General features: G+C 33.3%; 1 protein-coding gene across 1 annotated transcript in view; it reads right to left on the bottom strand.

Moving 5' to 3' along the window:
- The window catches only part of LRRIQ1 (leucine rich repeats and IQ motif containing 1), a 110,028-nt gene that overhangs the window by 5,066 nt on the left and 81,661 nt on the right, over window positions 1-23,301 (bottom strand). The window contains exons 23-26 of the mRNA XM_074574473.1: window positions 15,514-15,519; window positions 15,361-15,481; window positions 13,725-13,785; window positions 8,886-9,006 (exon numbers count right to left, since the gene is read on the bottom strand). Of these exons, the coding sequence (XP_074430574.1) occupies window positions 8,886-9,006; window positions 13,725-13,785; window positions 15,361-15,481; window positions 15,514-15,519 (309 nt within the window). The remainder of the gene's footprint in view (window positions 1-8,885; window positions 9,007-13,724; window positions 13,786-15,360; window positions 15,482-15,513; window positions 15,520-23,301) is intronic.

The raw sequence follows: 23,301 nt of genomic DNA, 5'->3' as shown, positions 1-23,301 counted from the left end.
GAAGACAGGCTGTAACAGTTATTTACTGTACTTTCCTTTAATTGTGATATTTGACTATACGAATCTCCAGTATAGTCTGAGAGCTTTTCAGGTGCCTGTATATATCAAATAACCATTTCTTTGGAGCATGTGCTGAAAGCTTGTCTTGGGTTAAGTTAACATGCTTCTATTTCTAAGCAGTCACTTTTCTGTTGTTTAATCTGTTTTCTGCTATTGATTTGTTCTGGTCTTTTTTTGGTTAAAGCCTGGGTCTTTTAACAAATGTCAAGGTTTACATATCCTCTGTTTTGATAAGTAATGCAATATGTAAAATGCTTTGAATGAAATTCTTGGTGTCCGAGAAGAAAAGCTTTGTTAAACAGGTTATGATAGAAATTCTATGATGTATAGTAGACGTCATAGGGCATTTATCGATCCACCTAACATTGTGTGTCTGGAGATATAATTTATTTCAAAGTCCTTACCATATTGTATTACTTAAGAGCAAATACAGCATAAGAAGGCATGGAGAAAAAACTTCAACATTTTAATGAAAGTGACCAGAACGAATCCTTAGCAGCAAAGCGTTTACATCAATTTAAGCTCTGGAAAGAAGCGAGGTTCAGCAGATCTGTGAAAAAGGTAAACGCTACAATCTCAGAAAAGTTACTTTTTAATATTGTTACTTATGGCAATAGTGAAGTGGGATCAAAATTTTCTTTTAGTTGCATTGTTTACATCAAAACAAAAACATATTTACTGTATTGCAATTTTACATTAATTCTTTCTGTTTCACACTTATATTTGAATAGCATTGAGAAGCCTCAGGAGCGCCTTATACGAAATCCCACATAATATGTGAAGATATAGCTCCTTTACATATGGAGATTTGAAGATAAAACATAGTCATGATTAATTAATTTTTTTTGTAAGCAAATAATGATTTTTTTTCTGTAAATCTCCTTGATTTCAAGTTGGTAGGACTAGAGACTAATCTTAAAATTTTATAGAAACACTGAGATTAAATATCTTTGTTTATCAAACATTCATGCTGTTCCAACCAGATCATGTTGACAATTACATACTTGGATAATCTGAACTCTAAAATGTGACTCAGTCAAATGAAAGAATTCAGATAGATAAGCATTTATCAAGACTAAATTATAAACATTTATTAATAGTCATTCTACACTCTTAAAATAAACATAATAAACATAACGCTCCAAATGTGTTCCTGTAATATATAACACTTTCCTAACTACAAACCGGACTTTTAGCACCATTAGTTCTTAAAGCCCAATATTTATTTTATTTTTCAGCTCCTTATCTATTTCCCCAGTTTTGACCACTTAGGATGAAATTTTACATACTAAGTATCTGCCTTTGGCCAAAGTTTTACGAAAGGTCGGTCACTTCTAAGAAAATATGTGAAATATTTATGTTGCCCTTTGCAGAGGGGACTTGAAGTCCGCCAAGTAACAGAGCCCTTGCTTTTAGGATCTGTCCAAATTTGGATCAAGTATATACAAATTGAAGTTTCTACATGATCAGAGGAGATGTTCTTGATTTTTTTGGCTATATTCCCTAAAATATCAGTCAGCATGGAAATGTGCTTTACCATGATGTTACATGGAGTTAAAAAAGACTATTCCTAAAAATAATGTTGAAGATCACGCTAGGTCAGGGAACTTAAAAGCCTGCTTGCTTCATGCTCTCTGTGGCAGATGGAGCCTAGCTACAGGAACCATGGAAAGGATAAGAACCAAAGCTCCTACTTGAAGGAGACTGAGAGACGAGGCAGAGGGTTGGAATTAAAACCTGAGAGAGAAATGAGACTGACTTGGAGTTAAGGTGAGAGAAACAAAGGCTAACTTGGCAGACAATACCCTGGCATAGCTGGCACAAGAGACTAGAATGACTTGACAAATAGACTAACACTGAGCACAGAGAGAAAACACAGGGAAGAAAAAAGTTGTGAATTGGCAACAGGGAACTGAGTAAGAATAAGGAAGATGGATTAAGGGGCACTAGACTGGCTATAACTCTCAGAATTTACATAATTAAAAGAAGTGAAAATACAGGTGATGATAAAAAAGTATACAGGAATAAGTAGATTAAGACTCTAGACTCAAGATCTGCCCAAATAGTAGACTAAATCTGGCCAGATTTGGAGGAGATTTAAACTAGGAGATGATGAGTCTGAGGAATACTGGCAAGGAATAGCTGTATAGAGAGAGAGAGGAAAAAGGTAACCAGACAAGGATCTGTGGAAACAAACACAAAACTCAATGGCCACTGTGGAAAGGAAGCCTAAAAGCGGATGGAAAAGCAAGCTTATCCTGGAATAAGAAGTTGGAGGAGCAGAAACTAGAATTGTTCATAGTAAAGGAAAGGGTGAGGAAACACAAGTGTGGAAAAGTCAAGAACGAAAAAGAGACAAATTAGAAGGAAAAAAACATGGAAAGAAAGATCCATAGACACATCTCTGCCATCCAGTGCAACAGTTTCTAGTAGCCCAACATTCATTACTGGGTCTTTCTGTGCAATGACTTGAAAAATATTTTTGAAGCTACTTGACAAATACCCCACAGCAACGGAAAGCTAAATTTGTTATTATTTACTCATATCATATGACAGAAATCCTTGTAGTGGGTCTAATGGTTCCAAGGTTTCAAGTGGGTATCTAATTTACATGTAAGTCAATGTCTCAGAATGGATTTTGTCTTTTTTTTTTTAACCTGGTTTCTCTTAAAAAAAAAACCCGTTAAGAAAAAATAAATTAGTGAATTTAAAAAATTCTGAAAGAATGAGAGTTAGACCTACATTGTCACCAATTATCTTTATTTTGTGAACTAATTATTCAACCATTTGACACATCCCTTGGTTTTGTCACCATACTGCAAATACTTTGTTGTTTGCATGGCTGTACCTGTGTATCTGTAACACAGATCTGTAACACTACTCCTTTGTTGACATCGCAGCTTCCAAATAGTTTATCCAGTTCACAAATGCGGAGGAGGCCCCTTCCTAACAGTTAAACATAATGATGCTGTCATCCTTTCATCAGGAGATACATAAACATTATACAAGGATGGTATATATCATGATTATTATTTCTGCAGATAGGAGAATGTGTGTATATAGATTCAAAATGACATTCTCAATATCAACTAACAGGCTAGTGACAGAACTGGGAAAAAACAGCCAAAACTCTCGAATCTGTAGTCAAATACTTTCTCTCATGTGGATAAAATGTATCCTATCAGCACCATCCATTTACCATACACAGAAAAGTAGGTTTTAGTATCTAAGTCTGCATATGAACAAGTTCCATTGTGCTGTGTATTTTCACATATAGGACACCAAGTAAAGTTCAGTATACTAAAGAATGTTTAAAATAGAATGAAGAGTACTGTATTGATTTATTAATTTCTAAGACAGTGATTTTTCTTACTGATTATTTAAAAGAAACCTTCAATGTCAGACAAAAAATTTGGATATGACACAATATTAAGATTATGAGCTTTATCTACCAGCACCATAAGTTCTCAGGATATGAGTGAACTCTTGTTTGGAAGTTATTAAAGAACTTCAAATTCATATAGATTTCCGTCACTGCTAAATTATCCCACCTCTCTGCACATTTCTTTGCCTAGGTATCATTCTATTCTAAGATGTCTTTCTAAGATGGGTTTCCAGACAGAGGATTTTGCATTCTTTCAGCCTATAACATAGGTTTAATTAGTTTCTAACTAATGTTGTCCTCTGACCATGTAAATATATGCTATGCTTTAATGTGTGGTTAACTGACAGCTTTTCTTCTGTGGCATATTTTGTATTCTGGTGAGGTCTACAGAGGTATCTGCATGGAAAAATATGTTGAAAGGATGTTCAAAACAATATTCATGCTTTTCTACTAGGTATCAAAGTCTGGTAAATTTTAACTACTTCAGAACTGTAGATCCCTTTCTCAACCATTTTATGCCTTCATTTTCTGAGCACAAAAATATTAATAGTATGGAATCATCTCACTATCTTTTATTGGACAAAATATTTGCCCACTAACATTCATGTGGTTATATAACCAGATGTGACTCACAGAAGAGACAGCTTTATTTCTAAAATTTTGGCAGCAGTTGTGATTTCTAAGGTAACTTGGGTTCAGCATTTTGCTGATGATAATAAGTAATTTTTACCGCAAATATTCTCTATAAGTTTACAGCATTTCTACACATTTCTAAGGAGAAAGCATAAATTTTACCATTAGCTTCTAGGAAGTCTACTAAGCAGGTAAGTACCAAGAAACTGAAAGGACTACTAAATAAGTACCTCCACACTTGATGCCGTGTTTCTAAGATTTTTCTTACTCGGTTTCTATAACATGGAAAACTTCTAGTTCAGACTGCATAAGCCAGAAAAAAAAAAAAAAAGAAAGAAAGAAAGAAGGGAAGAAAAAACACCACCAGAAATCCCTCGGTAAAATATGAGTACAGGCATGAAGAGAGAGCTTAAAAATGAGATGTTTACTGCACACAGGGAGTTTACAAATCCTAAATGAAAGACAGCAGCTATGGAACTAGAATATATAGACAATACTAATGCTAAGGAGAGAGGAGCAGGAAAGCAGGAACTTCTTAAAGAAGTGAAGCTGTACCATACACTGCTTAAAACAAAGTTGAAGTCTTTCTAACAACTCTCTTTATCAAAAGAAAGGAAGGCAAAAAAAAATCAAGGTGGGGGTTCTGTCAAGAGGAAAAATGAGAATTGAGAGATGTAAAAAGGAAAGTGAAAAAAAGATACTGTGTTTGGGTTGTTTTTCTTTGAGTTTGAAGTCTTTCCGCTGTGAGAAAGGCATTATTAAACTTTATTAATTTAATTTCACTGACTGACAGAATGGTGAAGTTTGAATTTATCCAAGAAATGAAATGAATAAATGTTTTGTAGTGGAAATAGTATTTATGGGCCATTTTTTGAACTTGGGGGTGATTAAGGAATGACAAGATTCAGGTCCAATTTTTTTTTTTTGTTGTTGTTGTTTTGTTTTGTTTTGTTTTTTTGTTTTTTTTTTTTTTCCTGGAAAGCAGTGTTTTAGTGATATCAGAAGCTCCCTAAAAGACTAGAATTCTGTGAAGAAGAGACTTAAGAATTCTGTGCAGTATTTTAAACAACAATTAGAAGCACAGCTCCCATTGCATTCCTTTCAAATTCTGGTACTTCCAAACCTCTGTCAAAAGATCGTAGTTCACAACACAAGTACAATGAAAATAAAGTTTAAGATTTGCAGAGAAAAGAAAACCACAAAATGGTGATGATAGGTAGACAATGAAAATATATAGGAGACTCATCTAAAGGCCCAACGTTGATTGGCCAGAACCAGATTAGGATGATAGAATGGAGTTGATGACTGGCATAGCCTACTCACAAACTGGACATTAGTATAAAAAAATTCATCCTGCCTAGCTATTTATAAAAAAATATAATTACTTAACTTTCAATTCTTGCAAAATATTTCTGTGCCCATCCTTCAACTTAGTGCTGACTACATTACCAGTGTTCAGGAGAGTATTAAAAAAAATATAAACAGCAACTCACACCGATATTTATGGAGTTAATAAAAATACCAATGAACGTAGGACTGATATTTGAATCTTGCATAACTCTGACTGTAAGCCACTAACCATCACGGCTCATGTGTGTGTACTACAGAGAAATAATACATCAAGGAAAAAGAACTTTTTTTTCCTGTCCTTTTTTACAAAAGCAAGGTAAGTTTATGAGAAACTGAAAGGTAGGAAATATAATCAGCAAAAGGTCATTCCAACACACTTATTTTTGCAACTTACTGGTATAAGGTACCACAGAGATTAAGATTTTAGCAGTGATCAGACAAGAATGGACAAAAGAACAAAAAACAACCCACCCCAAAAAACCTGAAGAAACAGAAAAGAAAGATTAGTTGCCAGGGGCATAAAAAATTACTATGATTTCTGGAAGGAATATAAACTAGTATGTTTGAGAACTTAACATACTGGCCTTCAACAGAGGCAAGGTCCAAAATTAGATAGGTAACTAATTAGTCTAACTGAACAACTGCTACTCTTTCTTTAAGTTATACATATATTTTATCTTTTTTTTTTTTTTAATACTGTGTGAATTTAACCCACTGTCAATTTTCCCTTTGAACATATAACGTGGAACCACATCAAATACCTTAAATACACAAATACCTTCCTTAAACTGAGATACATGACGTCCACAGCATTTCCTTTATTCCTTAATTCATTTTGTTTCATCAAGGAACACAATTAAGTTAGTTTAGGATTAATCTACCCCATACAGGTTTTTCAGAAAAAAATAGTAAATTTGGGTGATAAAAATAATTTATCCTGCATTTTTAGACCTCACTTTTCAGCCCAAAGGACCTCAAAAATTTATTGACAGAATTACTGAATTACAATTTATACATAAGAAACATATATGATATCCCCAACTAATAGCTCTGATATATACTAATACCTTTCAGTTTGCTGAAGACTTCCTACCAATAATTAAAAAGAATTCTGAGCAACTACCAGGATCATGGATGCAAAGTGAACTTAATAACATTTAATTAATTAAAACTTATCAAATGATTGAGGTTGAATTCTCCTAAAAAAATGACTCAAGAACTTGATTTAACAATTAATTCAAATGGGAGCACCTCTTAAGATCACAGCATTTTTTCTAAGCTCTTCTCTAATACACGTGCAGACTAACTCAAAGGGAATACACCTCCTAAATCACTAAAATGGTTTCAAAGCTTCTTCATTAAATATTTCAGAAAGCAAAACCAAGAGATACAATACATCAGGAAAGTATTTATTTATAATGAATACATTATAAATAAAGGCAAATTTCTAATGTTTTCAGATTAAGGGTACCACAGGGTTAATAATTTATTTTTGATCATTGAAAAGCAGCAGTATTTGGCAAACAGAACTAGTATAATAAACGTATTTATATACTGCATATAAATTGTACAAATATAATAGTAATGTCTAGTTTATATATAATATGCATTATAATTAATGTATCATTGCTGTGTAATTTCTCACATCCATGATGAAAAAACTTACACAGATGCACGTACAGAAATGTATATATAGAAAGATGTAAGACCTGGGCCTTTTTTCCCTTAGTGCCTGGACTACTGAAAGGAGAATGAATATGTAATTGTGCTGTAGTAGATGTGTATTTTATGAAAATACATATGTATTTTCATAAATACATCTCTCTGTCTCTCACACTGATCACTCTGCCAGTTGTTCTTTCCTGGTTCTTTCCTAGTTTCTTCTTTCTGGAGGTATAATACAATGATACTTTTTTTCTTTACTGTTCCCAAGCTCCTAACATAGGCAAGTTCTACATGCCTATCTTTGTCAAAAGAGCTTATTCTTATTTATTTTTCTGGATGGAGGTATAGTGTAGGTTGTAACAGCAGTTATTCATTAATATGAAAATAGTGTATACCATTTAACTCAATTATGCAAGATATGCATACATTCTACTCTGAATATATGAATATAATGATAATTTTGCCATTGACATCAGTAGCTTAGACTTGTCTCACCTAGACTAAGGATCTTATCAGTTAGGAATCTCACCTAATTTAAATGGTAGGGCCTCATCACTAGCCAATGGAGAGAAAAAGGAAAACTCAGGACATAATTCATTCTTTTCTAAGATGGCAGGCAGGCAGAAAGAATCATATTCTTTCTCCAAGGATGCAATTAACATAGGCTAGGATGATAAATTCTATCTAATCTAATTTTAGGAATGTAAATCCAGTGAGTAACCACGGACAAATTGTACTCACTGTTTTTTTTTTTTGCCTGTGGTGGACTAATATAACTTAAATAAATCTTTATTCCAAAGCCTTTACAGAGTATGTCAGAAAAATAGATATATGAAGTTTTTTTATACATTTTCCTTGAATTGTAATTTGTTTTTCATTGAAAGTCAAAAGTCAGAGCACATATGAAAATATAATAAAAAAAGCAAATTCAGCAATTACATATAATGTATGAAATAACCTGATTTCTATTTTGACATAAAGCATTTCAAGAAACTTCACTACTTAAACATTTTTTTTGGAATTTCAATAATTTTGCCAAAGTTATTTAATACTGCTTATATTTTCTCTAACATACAGTTTTGGGGTTTGGAGGTTTTTTTGTTTGAAAAAGACATTGTACACAAATGACGAAATATAGTATATCATAATTAGAAATATGATAACATTTTCTTCATTTATATTACACAAAATAAAACACAAAACATAACATTTTACCATTTTATGACTCTCAAGTATTATTTTTTTCATTTTTTCTATATATAGATTCTTTTGTTTATTTGTATGATATTAGAGTGGTAAAAATGTAAGGCTTTAAAAGTATCCTCTGCCATTGAGCTATACTAAGTTCATTAGGATGCATATACTACAGCATAACTGGTAATCAACGTGACAGAAATCTGTCGCTTGACAAGGATATGTGTTCTGGTATTCAGTTAACAAAACATATATTTTACAAACTTCTTTTGGAAAACAAAAGAGGAGAACATCAAAAAAGACACTCTGTTTTACAATTTAGAGGAAAGAAAAAGAAAACCTTTTAAGAACTCGATCATCAGAAGACCTAGCATACGCCTAAGGGAACTTTCCCTGGGTTAAAATCACAAGAGGAAAGTCTATTGATATTAATGATGCACTTTCTAACAGAACTGTAGAAAGCCTATGAAAAGGTTTAAGGTAAGAAAGAAACAAAAAGATAAGTAGCATGTGTTATTAGGGATTCCAAGCATGCTCAGTTCCACCTAGCATTTTAAAGTGATCTTTAAAACTGATATTGAAAAAACCCATAACTTACTTGAAGATCTTGCTGAGTGTCTGTGTGGCTGCTTATTTTTTTCTCTGTTCTCAGTCAAAGCACTTCCACTGGCCATGGAAACAAGGTCTAAATCCGTGTCTTCTCTGCTTACAGAGCTTGCCTGGAAGCAGTGGGAGAGAATGTACACAATCATGAAACAAAATATAACATTTTCTGAATGCAGCTCACATTACCCCAAATAAACAAACAGGGTCTGTCAAACAACCTTCTTCAAAATGATACCACAATCCTTTATTGTTGCCTAGGCTGAACAAATGCACTATGTCAAAGCATTTTTGTAAATAAGAGCCGATCTTAAAATTGTGGTTTGTGATCTGAGTCAGCGCAACAACAAAAGAAAACATTTTAGTACAGTAATTTTGAAGAAAATCAATCTTGCAGATGGCTGATGAAACCTTAAACAGCTTAAGATCATTTACTGACCAGTCTATAATTTAAGTTATAGTTGAATGTCAGAGATGTCATATTGGATTATTTTCTGCAATATTTATGTTTTATCCAGGACACATATCAGTTCAATCAGACAAGGGCCCAGTAAGTAATTTAATCTTTTAGGTTTTTTCTAATTAACCATAACCACCAGACAGCATTTTAATTATACTTTAGGTTAGAATATTATCTTAATTATAAACTTCTAACATTCAGTGGTAGTACATTTTGGCATGAGGCATGTTACCTGCACGTAAATATGGCAAAATAGAAATGAAAATCGTATTTCATTTTTGCAACGGGTCCTTGTTTTGGGAACATGTGGGCAAAGGTTAAAAATACTGACCTGGAAGACATCACACACTGTAAATGCTCAATTGTTAGTTTTGCAGAAATTACTTCACGTTTACTCAACAAGAACTCCCTTCTCCTGAAATGAAAAGCTATTCAACATCAAAAGCAGCCATCTAACAATACCGCTGACTAGATACCGAGGGCCAGCAACAATGACGGGGAAAAATCAGACAGTGCAGAAGGGCCATGTACCAAATCCCCAGTGCAGAGCACATCAGATGGAAGTATTGAACATAAGGACATAAATTTTTGAGCCTCTGAACCTTCAGAAGTGGAGTCCAGGAGACAGATTAAGTCATTCCTCTATCTGAGCTGAAAAACCCCAAATCCTTTCAGAAGCTAGGTCTCTAACTGAGTGGTTGTCCATTTTTCAAACAACAAAAAAGGAAAGACTATGCTAGTGGTAATGTCACCAAACTTTTGCATAATATTGTAGTAGTTAGACCGCTCGATCAGGAATTGAGAGACTGGGTCTCAATTCCTTCCTTGAGGGGTTGAAGCCTGCAGCTCCCTTTTTCTCAGGAAAATGCCGTTACTATAAAGTTGTAGGCTATTCTGGAAGAGACGATCTCCAGATTTCCTGTTCAAACCAGCTCACTGTACCAAGAGCAGCATTGCCCCAATGCAGACAGGCTTTGTAGTCCAGTCTAACTCAGAGAACTCAGATGAAATGGAGACCTGTTTCATTTCTTTGTCCTTACCCAGTCACTGTTTAATGTAAAATTCATGAAAAAGTTCATGCATTTTCAAACCAAAAACTCCAAAGCTACAGAGATTTTATGCTCTTTCTTAGTGACTGTGTCCCCTTTGCGTCGGCACAGAAAGTTTATCCCTTGTTTTCTGATGCATGCCTTTTATATATTTAATGACCATGATTTTAAAGTTTTGCTTTGCACAGGTAGCAGGCTGCATTATTGCTGTTAACATCAATATTTTATTTTCTCTTCCATAGAAGTGTGAAGAAACTTTGAAAAGAGCAACAGTTTTATCCTGCCAACTCTTTATATTTTTTGCCTTAACATTTACAGTTGCTTTAAGCTTGTGAGGGCTCCGTATGTTCAAAATCTTTAAATAGAAAGTCTTTCCTTAGTAGAAATAATGCTCAGAGAGATTCAGATCAATGGGACTGATCATTATTTCCATCTAATCTGTTTCAACACACAGCAGAAGTTTTCAAATGTCCCAATTCCCAAAGACCCAGGAGGGCACAATATTTCAAACAACTAACCTCTCCATGGAATTATTATCCATTCCCTATCATCATAGAACCTGAGGCTTCATCATCTTGTAGACAACAATATTCAACAATCTTTCAAATAAAGATAAGTGTTTTCACCCAATTACAGTCAGAGTAATATTTAAGGTTGTATTAATCACTGGAGCAAACTTAATTTCAGATTCGTAAAGAACCTGATTGAAAGTCCTCTGAAGTTAATTAAAACCTTCCCTTTTACATTTATAGCTTAGAGCCAAAAGTTTGGAATAAATTTAAGATACTGGTACACTTTCTCACAGAGTGCAGTATTGGACTTCCATCTGTAGTGATCACCATATTTAACTCTTCAGACTTTTTGCCCTTAGCTTTATTACTACAAACCTTTTTTTTCCTAGTTAATTGGAAATTTATTTCAATGAGGAGGAATCTTTGCCTTGAATACAGCTCTGCATCTGAATATTTGTCTTTTCCTATGTTAAATTATCGAGATATTGTGTAATCTTCTGAGGTAAAAATTGCTTTTAAATTCAAGTTATATCTTAATGATTTGGAGATACTGATTAACAGTCAAGTGGTTAACTGTATAAGTAACTTAAATGACACACAACGATGAATCAGGAAGTCTCTCCTCCTTGACATTCAGCAAAATCATATTCATTTCAAGTGCCCAGTTTAAACTGTGAGTCAGCGTGCCTTCCTAAGCACTTATATAAGCACTTATATAGTAGTAGTAGTAAGCAAAACCATCAAAATGATCAAGATTAACATAATAAGGTTTATTCCCCAATGAGAAGGGCTAAGACTTTATTGTTAATATGCAACCATTGAAATACCATTTTGTTTCCATAAGAAAGAATGTCTTAAATTCTTGGAATGTGCGCAAATATCAGTTCAAAAATTACATTAATCTAGTACCTTCAGAATGCAGGCTTATCTAACATATACCAGTTAGGCATCCTATTACACACCAGCAAACTTTATGATCGAGCATATGACATATGAATAAACTACTGGAAATGCCCAGGAATGCTTTCCTCATCTAAATACATTTCTTTTTTAAAAAAAAATAAAAATGCGTATTTTCCTCTTTCTTTCAGTTTAACAGAACTTTTCCTACTTTTTGATAATGATTGCAGCTAAGTGTTAACTTCATTTTTGTCATGATTTCATAGCTTTTAACTGAGTTACTGTGCAAAAGCATTAGGAGTATGTTCACATTTCACATTTCAACCTATAAATGTTAAGAGAACCCATATAAATTTTAAAACCATAATTCTCCAGCTGTCTACATGTACAAACCACATCATTATTTCATTGCCTGTATAGTAATGCTTTCTGCATTAGAGATACATTTTATTCCTTTTTCTATTTTTTGACCTCCTGTTGCATTTTTCACTGTATTTCATTCATGTGGAACAGCTATGTAATTATGTGGCACAGGCTGTGACAATCCCGTAACATTGCCAGTTATGTGGGCATACCACATAATGCTGTTGTGGGATTGCAGCAGTATTTTGTGGACACAACTGCTTACTGTAAATAAGATACAATCTACCTATGCGCACATATGCTTACCGATAATTACATAACGTGCAATTTAGATAACATTATTAGATTATGATTAGAGCAATTACTGTTTCAGACTTTACCTAACAAATAACTACAACCAAACCCCATCACAGCGGTCGCCTGGTTCATGATTTCAGCCACCAAAATTGGACACAAAATCTGATTTAAAGAAAATAGTAATAGCAAAATCTAAGTCTTTAAAGCATTTTTTCAACAGTGAATTTTAGAAGTTTATGGAAGCGTTCCAAAACATGCATATTGCATAGGTGGCGAAGCTAAGGAAGACAGAGGTTAGAAAGGGCCAAGATTGCTCAGAGTACAGAATGAGGCATATGACACATCATCTAACTTGGAAACATTTTACATTATGTATATGAATATAAGACGCTAATTCCATATAGTTTGTAAGTTTGTGTTCCATTTTTTTACCCCCACAAAATTATATCAACAAGGTGTGTATCTGTGTGTATATAGGTGTATATATAGTATAAATTGGCCTGTAGGCATCATAATATTGCTCGCTATCAAAGGAACTTTTGGGTATCTCTGACACTGAGTCTGTTCAATTTGTAAATCTTCAGGTTTTTAAATTGCTCATATTCCCCCTCCTGCCAACCTAAAGAACTACCCATTTCAGAAAATACATATTTTTTTTTTAAATGCTGCAAAGAAGAGAAAGAATCTTGAAAAGAGTAGGGGGCATTTTATGATGCAAAACCTATAGAAAAGAAATCGTAGAAATAAATCTGATTTTATACACTGTTTTTAATAATGGACTATGCTAGTCCAATTTACTGTCTTTTAATAAATGACACTGTGGGCATACTAGAAAGATTCAGGTATGTGACTTACAGAATATAAGAACATTTAAACTTGTCTGATTTATGAGAATACATGTTTTCAGTCAATAATGTAATTAGTGCTGAACCGTATTTAATTTTTTTAAACATTTTTGAAAAGGTTGATTTAGAAGCTTTAAAAAACACACAGTAGCATTTGATGTCTTAAAAAACAAAACCAGTATCCGATTATGAAACTAGAACCCCATGTACACACATGGCTTCTTGTGCTCAAACATCTTCTTCTGATCTCCATCAATGGGCGACTTGATTGCCAAATAGGGACAACGTTAAAGAATTATATTCAAGCAAAAAAATTCTCCTGGTTGTTTTTACACCAAGTATGCATTTGAAAACACCATCAAGGCATAGCTAAATTCTGCAAAATCCCACAAGGAAACAAGTTCTTACCACAAGTTGTACTCGTCTACTGTCACGTATGGCGGGATCTAACTCAGGCAAAAAACGACAGCTGAGAAAAATGTAGAACAGAAATTTCAATAAATCCCACTGTACTGGGTTCACTAAAATATCTGGACAGAATCTTTTCCTGGAAGCACTCCTGCTTAAGTAGAAATGATATTATTTTAAATAATTCCATGGTCAAGATGTCTTGGAGTAATTAATATTAATTGATAATGTTAAAGTATCAGAGTAATTAATATTAAACTATTTGTACTTAACACTAAAATCAATAAATTATTAACAACTAATATTGTTTATTCCTATGATAGAATACTAATTTAAAAATATAAATGTCAATAAATGCAACCATGCATGAATTTTTGCATGTACTGATATAAATTATAGCCAAATCAGTTGTTACATTGCTCTACGTAGGAATAAAATTGTTCTCAGTTACATAAATGTATCAGCTGTTCTACACAGTCTACCAGTTATGTTTGAATGGAGATCAGTGAGACTCTTGCCACATTCAAAAATGGTATCATAATCTTAAAAAATGTCATCACAAGTACTAGTGCATAGCACACACCTGCAGAGGTAACATAATAACATTTAAAAAAATTCTTTTACAAATTTCCATGTCATCTTACTTTCAAACACCATTACATGTTCTGTTCCAGTGTTTTCGTTCAAATTAAAAGTCATGACAGTTATCTTAAACAAACGCTTGGGAGTGTTTCACTATTACGGAGCATGACTAAGGAATACGTACTGCGTATACTTCCTACAGTCATTGATACAATTTAGAAACGTGGAATATTTTTCCACACAAAACATAACAATATGCACTCCATTTCATTACAAATTAAATACATTTTTAATGAAAATAAAGTTAAAATGCTTACACTAAATCCATTGCTTGCCCACTGACACCTTGTTTGGTTTTATTAGAGGTGCTTGGCATTGTGTCTACTAATGACTTCACTAACATATCAATGGTTTGTATTGAATTTATGACCAAAATATACTTACTATGTCTTCATGTCAATTTAGGGAATGAGATTAACATTTTCTTTAACTGTATTGATATTTTACCTGTTTAACAACCAAAATTAAGTATAGAAGGAACATGTTTACAACATTGTACTAAAGTATACTGTGAAGAAGTAAAAGTTGGGTTTATGTTTTGAAGACAAAATATAAATACATACTACCTAGTTAAAAAGTGGGGGGTTTACTTCCTTAATCAAATCTAGCAATATAGGTAATGTTACAGTTAATTTAATTACATAAAACCATAATATATACCAATAAAATTATACAATATATGATGAATAAGCACTTTTTTCTATACTCTTTACAATATAAAACACACTGCATTATAAAAAACACATACATAAAGGTATGTAGATAGTTACCATAAGGTTCTGCACTGTGTATCATTTCATTATCACTGTGGAAGAAGTATCTGTACAATGACTACTAAACCAATTCTAAAAGGTACCATGCTTGGTATCCGGAAATACGGTGTATTGTCTGCTAGCTACAAAATCATGTTTGCTTTAGAACTATTAACCTAGGTTTCACTTTACAAGATAAATTTAAAATAAAAAGAAATCTAATTTAAAGGCAATGACCTCACCACTTCATATTTTTGGAACTGGCTGCTTCATAATCCAAAAGATGTGTATGAAGCCATTGGTATTTAAAGTCTTTTCTCCTTTGTAATTTCTCATCAAAAGTAGTATCCAGCTGAGAAAATTCTTCTTTTTTACCTGGAGAGGAAAAAAGATACTCCTGTCTTTCATTATTATTTTAAAATATAATTTTTTTTTTAAGTTTCCCCAGAAAAACTTTGAGTATATTGCCTTTTATAAAAGAAAAAAAGCAATTACTTCCTTTTCTTGCAGAGTCCAACTAACTTGAATCTCTTCAGATATATTTAAGAAATACTTTCAATTTAATTTTGAATGTTATGGTTTATTTTATCTTTTGGGATTAAATATTGGCCTTCTGAATACATTTATTTTTATCAGGAAATAAGATTCTCCTTTCTTCTGAAATATATATGGAAATACATATTATACATAAATTGCTTGTCATAGCATCTGCAAATGTTGCTTACTGTGCTACCTCTATGCTTAAAAATATACATTTATGTATATTTATAATTCTATTTACCAATCTAAGAGGTAAAAAAAAATCACCGTCATATACAAGAGTGGACACATGGCAATCTTATTCCTCTGCTATATCTTTTACTGATATGATTTATTAAGACACTTTAATGGCACTTTCTGATATTGGATTTCAAAGTAATTGTATACATAAATTAAATTATTTTTTCACAAATTACTACATACTTTTGGATCACAAGAGACACCCAACAACAGAGAATAAAATAGCAACATTATGAAAAAAAAAGCTGTACAATTCTGGAGATCCTTCAGTTTTTGGGACCGGTCTGGTGAATACCAGATATATTTTGAAGCATAAGGAAGAGGATGGCAGAATTGGAAGAACCTGCAGAGAAAGCATCATTGTTGCATGGGTACATTCCTGTATTAGAGTATCTTCTTATTTTCTGTCCTTATACGTCAACTTTCTAGGTTATGTCTTTTGGCACCTTCAACTCGGGACTTTTATAAGACATCAGAAACCTTTTTTTTTTGTACAAAAGTTTTTTTTTTTTTCTTTAATGTCATTTCAGATGACAGAGAGTTATCCTCCCTCTTGGTGATTATTCCTTTTTTCCTTTCAAAGATTTTTTTCCTTTCGGTAATAGGTGAATTCAGCAGTTACTAGAAGTTGCTTAGTAAATTGCAGGTTTTGCACTTGAACCAGCAACAAACGCAAGTCATCTCACTTTGTATCAAGTCCATTTGCCCACTATGGCAATATTTAACTATCAATAACTGTAAAGGAGGGGGGAGGATGTCAGAACTGCCATTGAGGTGAAAGGTTTCCTCATACTCCTTATTTTAAGCCTTAGTTTTCATTCATGTTTTGACAACATAAACTGAAGTTACAGGCTGTTCATCAACTCACCTTTTAAGAGACTTGCTACATTACCTGTAGTATATTTTTAAACTTATCCTTCTGTAAAAATTATCATTTACTTTGCATAAGCTGCAAAATGTAGTTCCTTACTTGCATTTTACCTGGCTTTGCAGTGAGCTCACTGATTTCACCTTTCAGCTCTAAGGGAATATCATGTATCATATCTTCTTATTTCATAGCTTGAAATCTAAATGTCTTTTTGTTGTGCTCTCCATTTATCTTGGCATAGAGAATCTCTATTCAAACCAAATCCATTCCTTCGGCAGAACATGCTCAATTGCCACACCCATAATTAGCCTATTAAAATTAGGCTCAGTCCTAGCCCAGAATATGAAGTCATATATGTCTTACTAGTGACTCACAGACTACAACTTAGGCAGAAAAATTTATCCTCAGTTGATTTAAACAACTCTCATTTACCTCCTTAGGAAGACACAAAAGAAAAAGCTTGGATGGACAGTCACTGTATTTACCCAAATGAGGTGGTGGGGGCTGACTAAAAAGGTCAACCAGTGAACTGCTTAATCAGTGCTGAACAATAAAATATAGAATCCTAATTACAGAGTTCATCACTTTCCTTGATTAAAGTGAGTGCCATTTCTTCTTTTCTATGCTTATGATATTGCCTTCCCCTATTCCTGGTTCAGCAGTACAGTTTTCTGACCTTTATATTTTGAAAATTTATAGGTTCCAAGTCTGCAACTACACCAGTACCCTTATATATCTTCAGATGAAGATGTTAATTTATAACAGGAGTAAGAAACATTCTGAATGACTTTGTAAGAACCTTCTGCATATGTTCTCCAGTGAGGAATAATTCCCCAGGAAATTTCCTTAAAGTTTTTTCTTATCTGTATTTACAGAATTAAGTATTACCAGTCCAGTATTACCATCTTTCTAAGAAGAATTACTTCTTCCTATTAAAAGGATCAGTATTATTTATGCATTTACTAAAAAGTTTGTTATCTTTTCCTCCATTAAAAGGGAAATCAATGTCGGGATTTAAAACCAGTATTAGAAGTTCATGTCTGAGTCTGTGTCAGTGATGGTCAAAAGAAGATGCACATACAATAAGCTATGATAAAACTTAAAAAAAAATGAATACTTTTAACTTGTCAAGTTATTTTTCCAAAATGATTGTTAACAATTTGCCTTAGTTGCAGTTTGAATTTTTGACTGAATTATATTTGAAACACAATTGGTTTTATTTATAAAATTTTATTTTATTTTTAATTTCTTTGGGTTTGTTTTTTTTTTGCATGTTAATTATTGAAACATTATTGAAACAAGAAAGTGACCAAAATAAAAGTGCACACAATAGGGCTTTTTTTTCTCAAAATTATATATGCTATTAAACAGAGTATTCTTGTTCCATATTAGTGTTAATAGCGGCTTTTTTTCTCAAAGGGGAGAGACACTGTTCAATAATTTCTGTCATAATGCTGAAGAAAACTGTATTCTATTTTCTTACTTGGAACATCTCCAATATTCTTACTTTTTAATAGTAACACCTCTCTTTTAAATTCTTATGAAAAAATACTATGTTATGAATTAAAATAAAGCATTATCACTTTTCTGTTCCACTTATGAACATCATGTGTTTGAGGATCTGGTGTATCAGTATCATTAACATGCATTTGCTTGATAGTTTTCTTAAATTAGGGCTCTGGGTTTTTTAAAAACCTGGACCTGATTTTGTAGAAGTACTAACACTCACAAATTCCACAGAAGTACCAGAGAGCTCTAAGCATTCTGCATCTTTGAAATGGATCAGACCTATAATTGTTAAACCCAAGAAAAAAGGAATACATCAAAGAAGGCACAACTCCGTCAGAAACCAAATTAATCTCAGAGGTATTTAAAGTACCATACTATCATTAGATTATCACTTCTAAGCTTTCAATCATTTTGACTTTTTTTTTTTTTTACGTGACACACACGTTAATAATTTAAGATTGGTATAGTCTTACATTTGGCATTAATACAGTAATGATTTTTAGGTGTTGCCAATTAATCTTCCACACACATTGTGCACTTAGGCCAGATCTAATGCAGTTTTCGCTGCTATTTTCCTACAGAATTTGGGCATCTAAGTGGTGAGAACTTATTCAGAAGAGCCTGGGCACCTGAAATGTCCTTGGAAGTGAACGTTACAGGAATATAACAAATTCTTTTCTAGGTCCCCAAATCAACATGCAAACCCATAAGAATCTGAACTTTGGGATCCAGAAAAATGTCATCCTCCATCTGTCAGATTTGTTTGCTGGGTATGCTCTGAGACAGCGTGACTCATGTTCAGTTTAAAATATAGATGCTATTTATGTACTTTAAAATAGACTGTCTCTGGATAATCCATTAAGTGAGTTAAAGGAGAAGGGCTAAGAATCTGTGAACTACTTCTGGTGAAGTGCCCTAAGTTCTAGATAGTCAATTTTCCTCCCATTAGGTTTTTCTGCAAGATTGATGCATCTTGTGCGCTCAGCTGTAGCAGTCAGCTTTAAAAAGAGGACTGAAACATAACCAAAGGGAATAGTTTGGCATGCGGAAGCCTGAGGTTCAAATCTCATGAGGCTACGGAGTACATGGAACCTATGTTTCCCACTGCCTAAGGAGTACCTCATACCCAAGTTCTCCAGTGCTAGGGCAAGTGACCTTAACAGCAAACCAGTAAACAAAAGGAAGGAAGATGGTTACACAATGTCTACATTCAGGGTGATCTTTCAGATTCTGCATTTTAGTTTTCAGACTCTATGCCCAGGAAACACTGATCCTGATTGTTGTAAATCCCAGTTACCCACTCAACTCTTTTTCAATTTATGCGCAAGAAGACAATGAGGTACCTGATTCAACACAGTGATTTTTGTTGAAGATGGGAAAATGAAAGGTCTAACTTTAATATGTCATATGTTTCTTGAAACAGAGAAATATGTGGAGAAGTCTGCACTGTATCCAAAGTTCTACAGTTAAATTTTGTGTTTAGAGGGTGATTTAATTCACTTTAAAACTTGCTTCATACAGAGTACAATTCAAATAAAGTAAGAGACTAAGAAAACTAAGACCTAGAATGTGAAAGAAGGGCTTGGAATTTCTTCAGCATTCTAAGTTTTCCTTCCTTAATATAAAAAATCTGTGACCAGAGTTAATTTTCTCAATATGTATTCTGGAAATGGTGCTCTTAATATAGGAATTAAGTAGCTGAGCTTGGATATAAAATTAATGTCTATGCTATTAATACATTGAAATTTTTCTTATCTGCCAGTATTCTCATATACATTACTTATCAGCAATATATATTATGAGGGTGTGTGCATATGAGTCTGTGTATGCATGTACAAACTCTATAAAAATATTATTCTGAATGAAAATTAAAATTACATATACACTGCGAGGGTTTTTATAATTTCTCCTGTCTTCTATAAAGTTATGCTATAATACACATTAATAAATAATCTTGAAATCCCAATCCTAAAATCCAACTTATTATCTCATTTTCTCCATATTTGAGTCAACAACCAAAATGGCTTTATATCTGTCACAATCTGTATAATACACTCAGAACAGAAAGTAAAAACAACACGAGCAATAAAATTGCTACCAAGAGAAGAAACTGGAGAATTTGGAAACAGACAGGAAAATAACAGTAATAAAACCACCACAACAATCTCCCCACCTCTGCCCACAAAACCATACAGAATTTTACAGCAGAATGTAAGAGAAATGAAAGGAATTTCTTTTCTTCCACAAAAAGCGTCACACGTTTGTCAGAAGTCTACTTTGTCACAAGTCACTAAATATACTTAAGCATTACGTAGCAATCACTACATGCCCAAAATACTAGTTTTCGAAAAAGAATGGTATTTGGAGTCATCTTTAGCATGCTTACAGGTATCCAGTGAATACATTTATATTAGCAATATGTAAGACTTCCTGACAGTGGGTAGTATCACGTGGCAGTAATTGATAAAGAGTTCTTTTCACTTACAGTTATAGTATCTCCAGATAATATTTGTTTATCTACAACTCACGTCTGGAATTTACAGATAGTGACACGTACATTTCTACCTTAAAAACACAGAAACTTGTTTGTGACATAGCTGTACTGTACAGATTTAGTTAATTTTAGATGTTACTTTTTCATCTGAGTAACTTTTGACTAAACCAACTTCCACGTCTAGGACCAGAATGAATGAAATAAAAGTATTGATAGCAATGTCTGAGTGAATTCACAGCTGAATAAAAGATGAAACAGAACTTTTTCAGAAGAAAACCACATCAGGTTTATGATGTGCAAAATTTCTTGATGCTTAAAAACGCATTATCAATTACATCACAAGGACTTCTGAACATGGGAGTGTTGATCAACACACAAGAGCACATCTTTCAAAAAATTATAAAAGCAACTTGTGAAAAAAAAAAATTGAATTTTTTTCTAAAACTTGTGCCCTTTTTCTCTTTTTACCAGATTTTTTTCAGACTATAAATAAGGTCTACTATATTACAATTCCATCTGCAAAACTCCTTCTCTTCCCTAATCTCTTCATCTGCTATTGTAATCATCTCCTTTTTACCACATGACTGTTCTTGACCTCACCCTCACACTCATTCTTCCTGCGCTGAACCCAGGTATTCACCACACTCTCAGTTAAGACCATAGTCTTTATTTTGGCTGTCCTTTTTCTCCCTGTTTTCATTTCTATTTTTTGCTGTCTTTTACACTGTGCTCTGTTTCTGGGTGATTAACACCAGTAATAAAGCTTCACCAACTTAGTTCATCCTGCTTCAGTGGTTGCCACATTTCAGCCTGTGCTTTCTGCGTTATCTCTTTGATGTCTTATTATTAGATTATGTAAAAGCTGAACCCTTTCATTGAGATTCCTAAACCACTGAAACTGTACAAATTTCAGCTTCTGAATTCAAGGAAAACAGGATTTCATACTTGGGCCTTCCCACACATTCTTTTCTATTTTGCTACTTGTTCCTGCCTCTGCAGAACACACCACCACGACTATTTATCAGTATAATTGGTATTTCTCCCTAGCTCATTGGTTATGCTCAATATGTTCCTTTCCCCACATTGAGGCAAATCCAAGTCTTACTTAACCTTCAATGGTGTACTTTTAAGACACCTCATTCAATGTTATTTCTCTGTATTCATATCACAATAATGTTGATGAAGGTCTCCCAGTATTTCCTGATTATTGAATCTCTTTCACTGCAACCCTCTCATCACACAAACATATTGCAAACTACTACTCTATATTAAATTGCTTATTTCTTATACTCTTCCTGTGAGCATGGTATATTTTCCTTTGAATTGCTTTACAAGCTCCACTTTCCTAGCACTGACTTCAACGCAGCATTAAACACCGTTCCTTCCAATTTATCCAACTTTCACAAGTTTTATGGGCTGTCACCACTTTCTGTACTCCTCCATTTACATTAAACACAATTTCTCATTTATCTTCTATAATTTTCTTCATAACAATCCCAGTTTCATATCATGATATTTCCTAAGACATACAACACCTTTCTGAGTTGATCTATAAATCTAAAGAAATATTTCACTTGAGGTGTGTACAGGAAGCCGACACAGATGCAAATACTGATTTAAGTTTTTGCTAGTTTATGACTGTTCTGATCTGATTCGGGCAGTGAATCCTGGGATAAGAATTTGAATACCTTTTTTGGGAAGGATATAGGGATTGAATAGTGGAGGCCTAATAACAATAATAATGTAAGAATTCGTTGCCTGGGCCAATTAAAAATAAATCAGAGATGGGAGAAAAAAAAATAAAGGAACAGTGCACTGGTTTAATACAGGTCTACCCTCTCTAATAAATTGTATGAGAGTCCCTTGTCCACCAAATAAAAAACTATTCCTTAAAAAAAATAATCCGTAAAACAAAAGAATACTATGCCATTTGGTAAAACTGGCTAATTTTTTACCATTTAAACCATTACATTTACACTTATGTAGACTACTGCTCAAACACATTCCTATCAAGGAAATATTCAGCAAAATTGGTTTATTTCTTCAGAATTTTACAGCATCATTTAACATTGGAATTAAACATATAGTTATGGTTATTTATTTTAACCTCAATGAATGATAAAGGCCATGTGAATTTTTTGCCATAGAAAAGCAGAAGAAAAAGCAGGTGAACAAACTGCGCAAACATTTGGAAATGTTAAGATTATAATTTCTTTGAAACCTTCCAAGTTTGGAAATGCAACTATCAAGCTCTGGTGACTGAGTCTATGATTTTGCATTTATTAAATTTTTCATTAAATGCTATATAGTCACTGACTCCGCTCAGTTGAAATGTATCAGCTGATCTGGGCATTTTTGTTTGTACTAAGCAAGTATTGAAAGCATCCAAACATCAAACACTTCAACCCCAGTATACCGGACTCTCATATTGTGGTGATAGCATAATAAACAACATTACTATTAGGATAGCCAGAAATTTTCGTATTGCATTAATGCTGTGGTGAAAGTGTAGATATATTGTTTTTTATTCAG

This window comes from Larus michahellis, chromosome 1, assembly GCF_964199755.1.
Source record: "Larus michahellis chromosome 1, bLarMic1.1, whole genome shotgun sequence".
In the NCBI taxonomy this organism is placed as follows: Eukaryota; Metazoa; Chordata; class Aves; order Charadriiformes; family Laridae; genus Larus; species Larus michahellis.
Note: the sequence above shows the minus strand (reverse complement) of the source record. Positions and strands in the feature narration are given on the sequence as shown.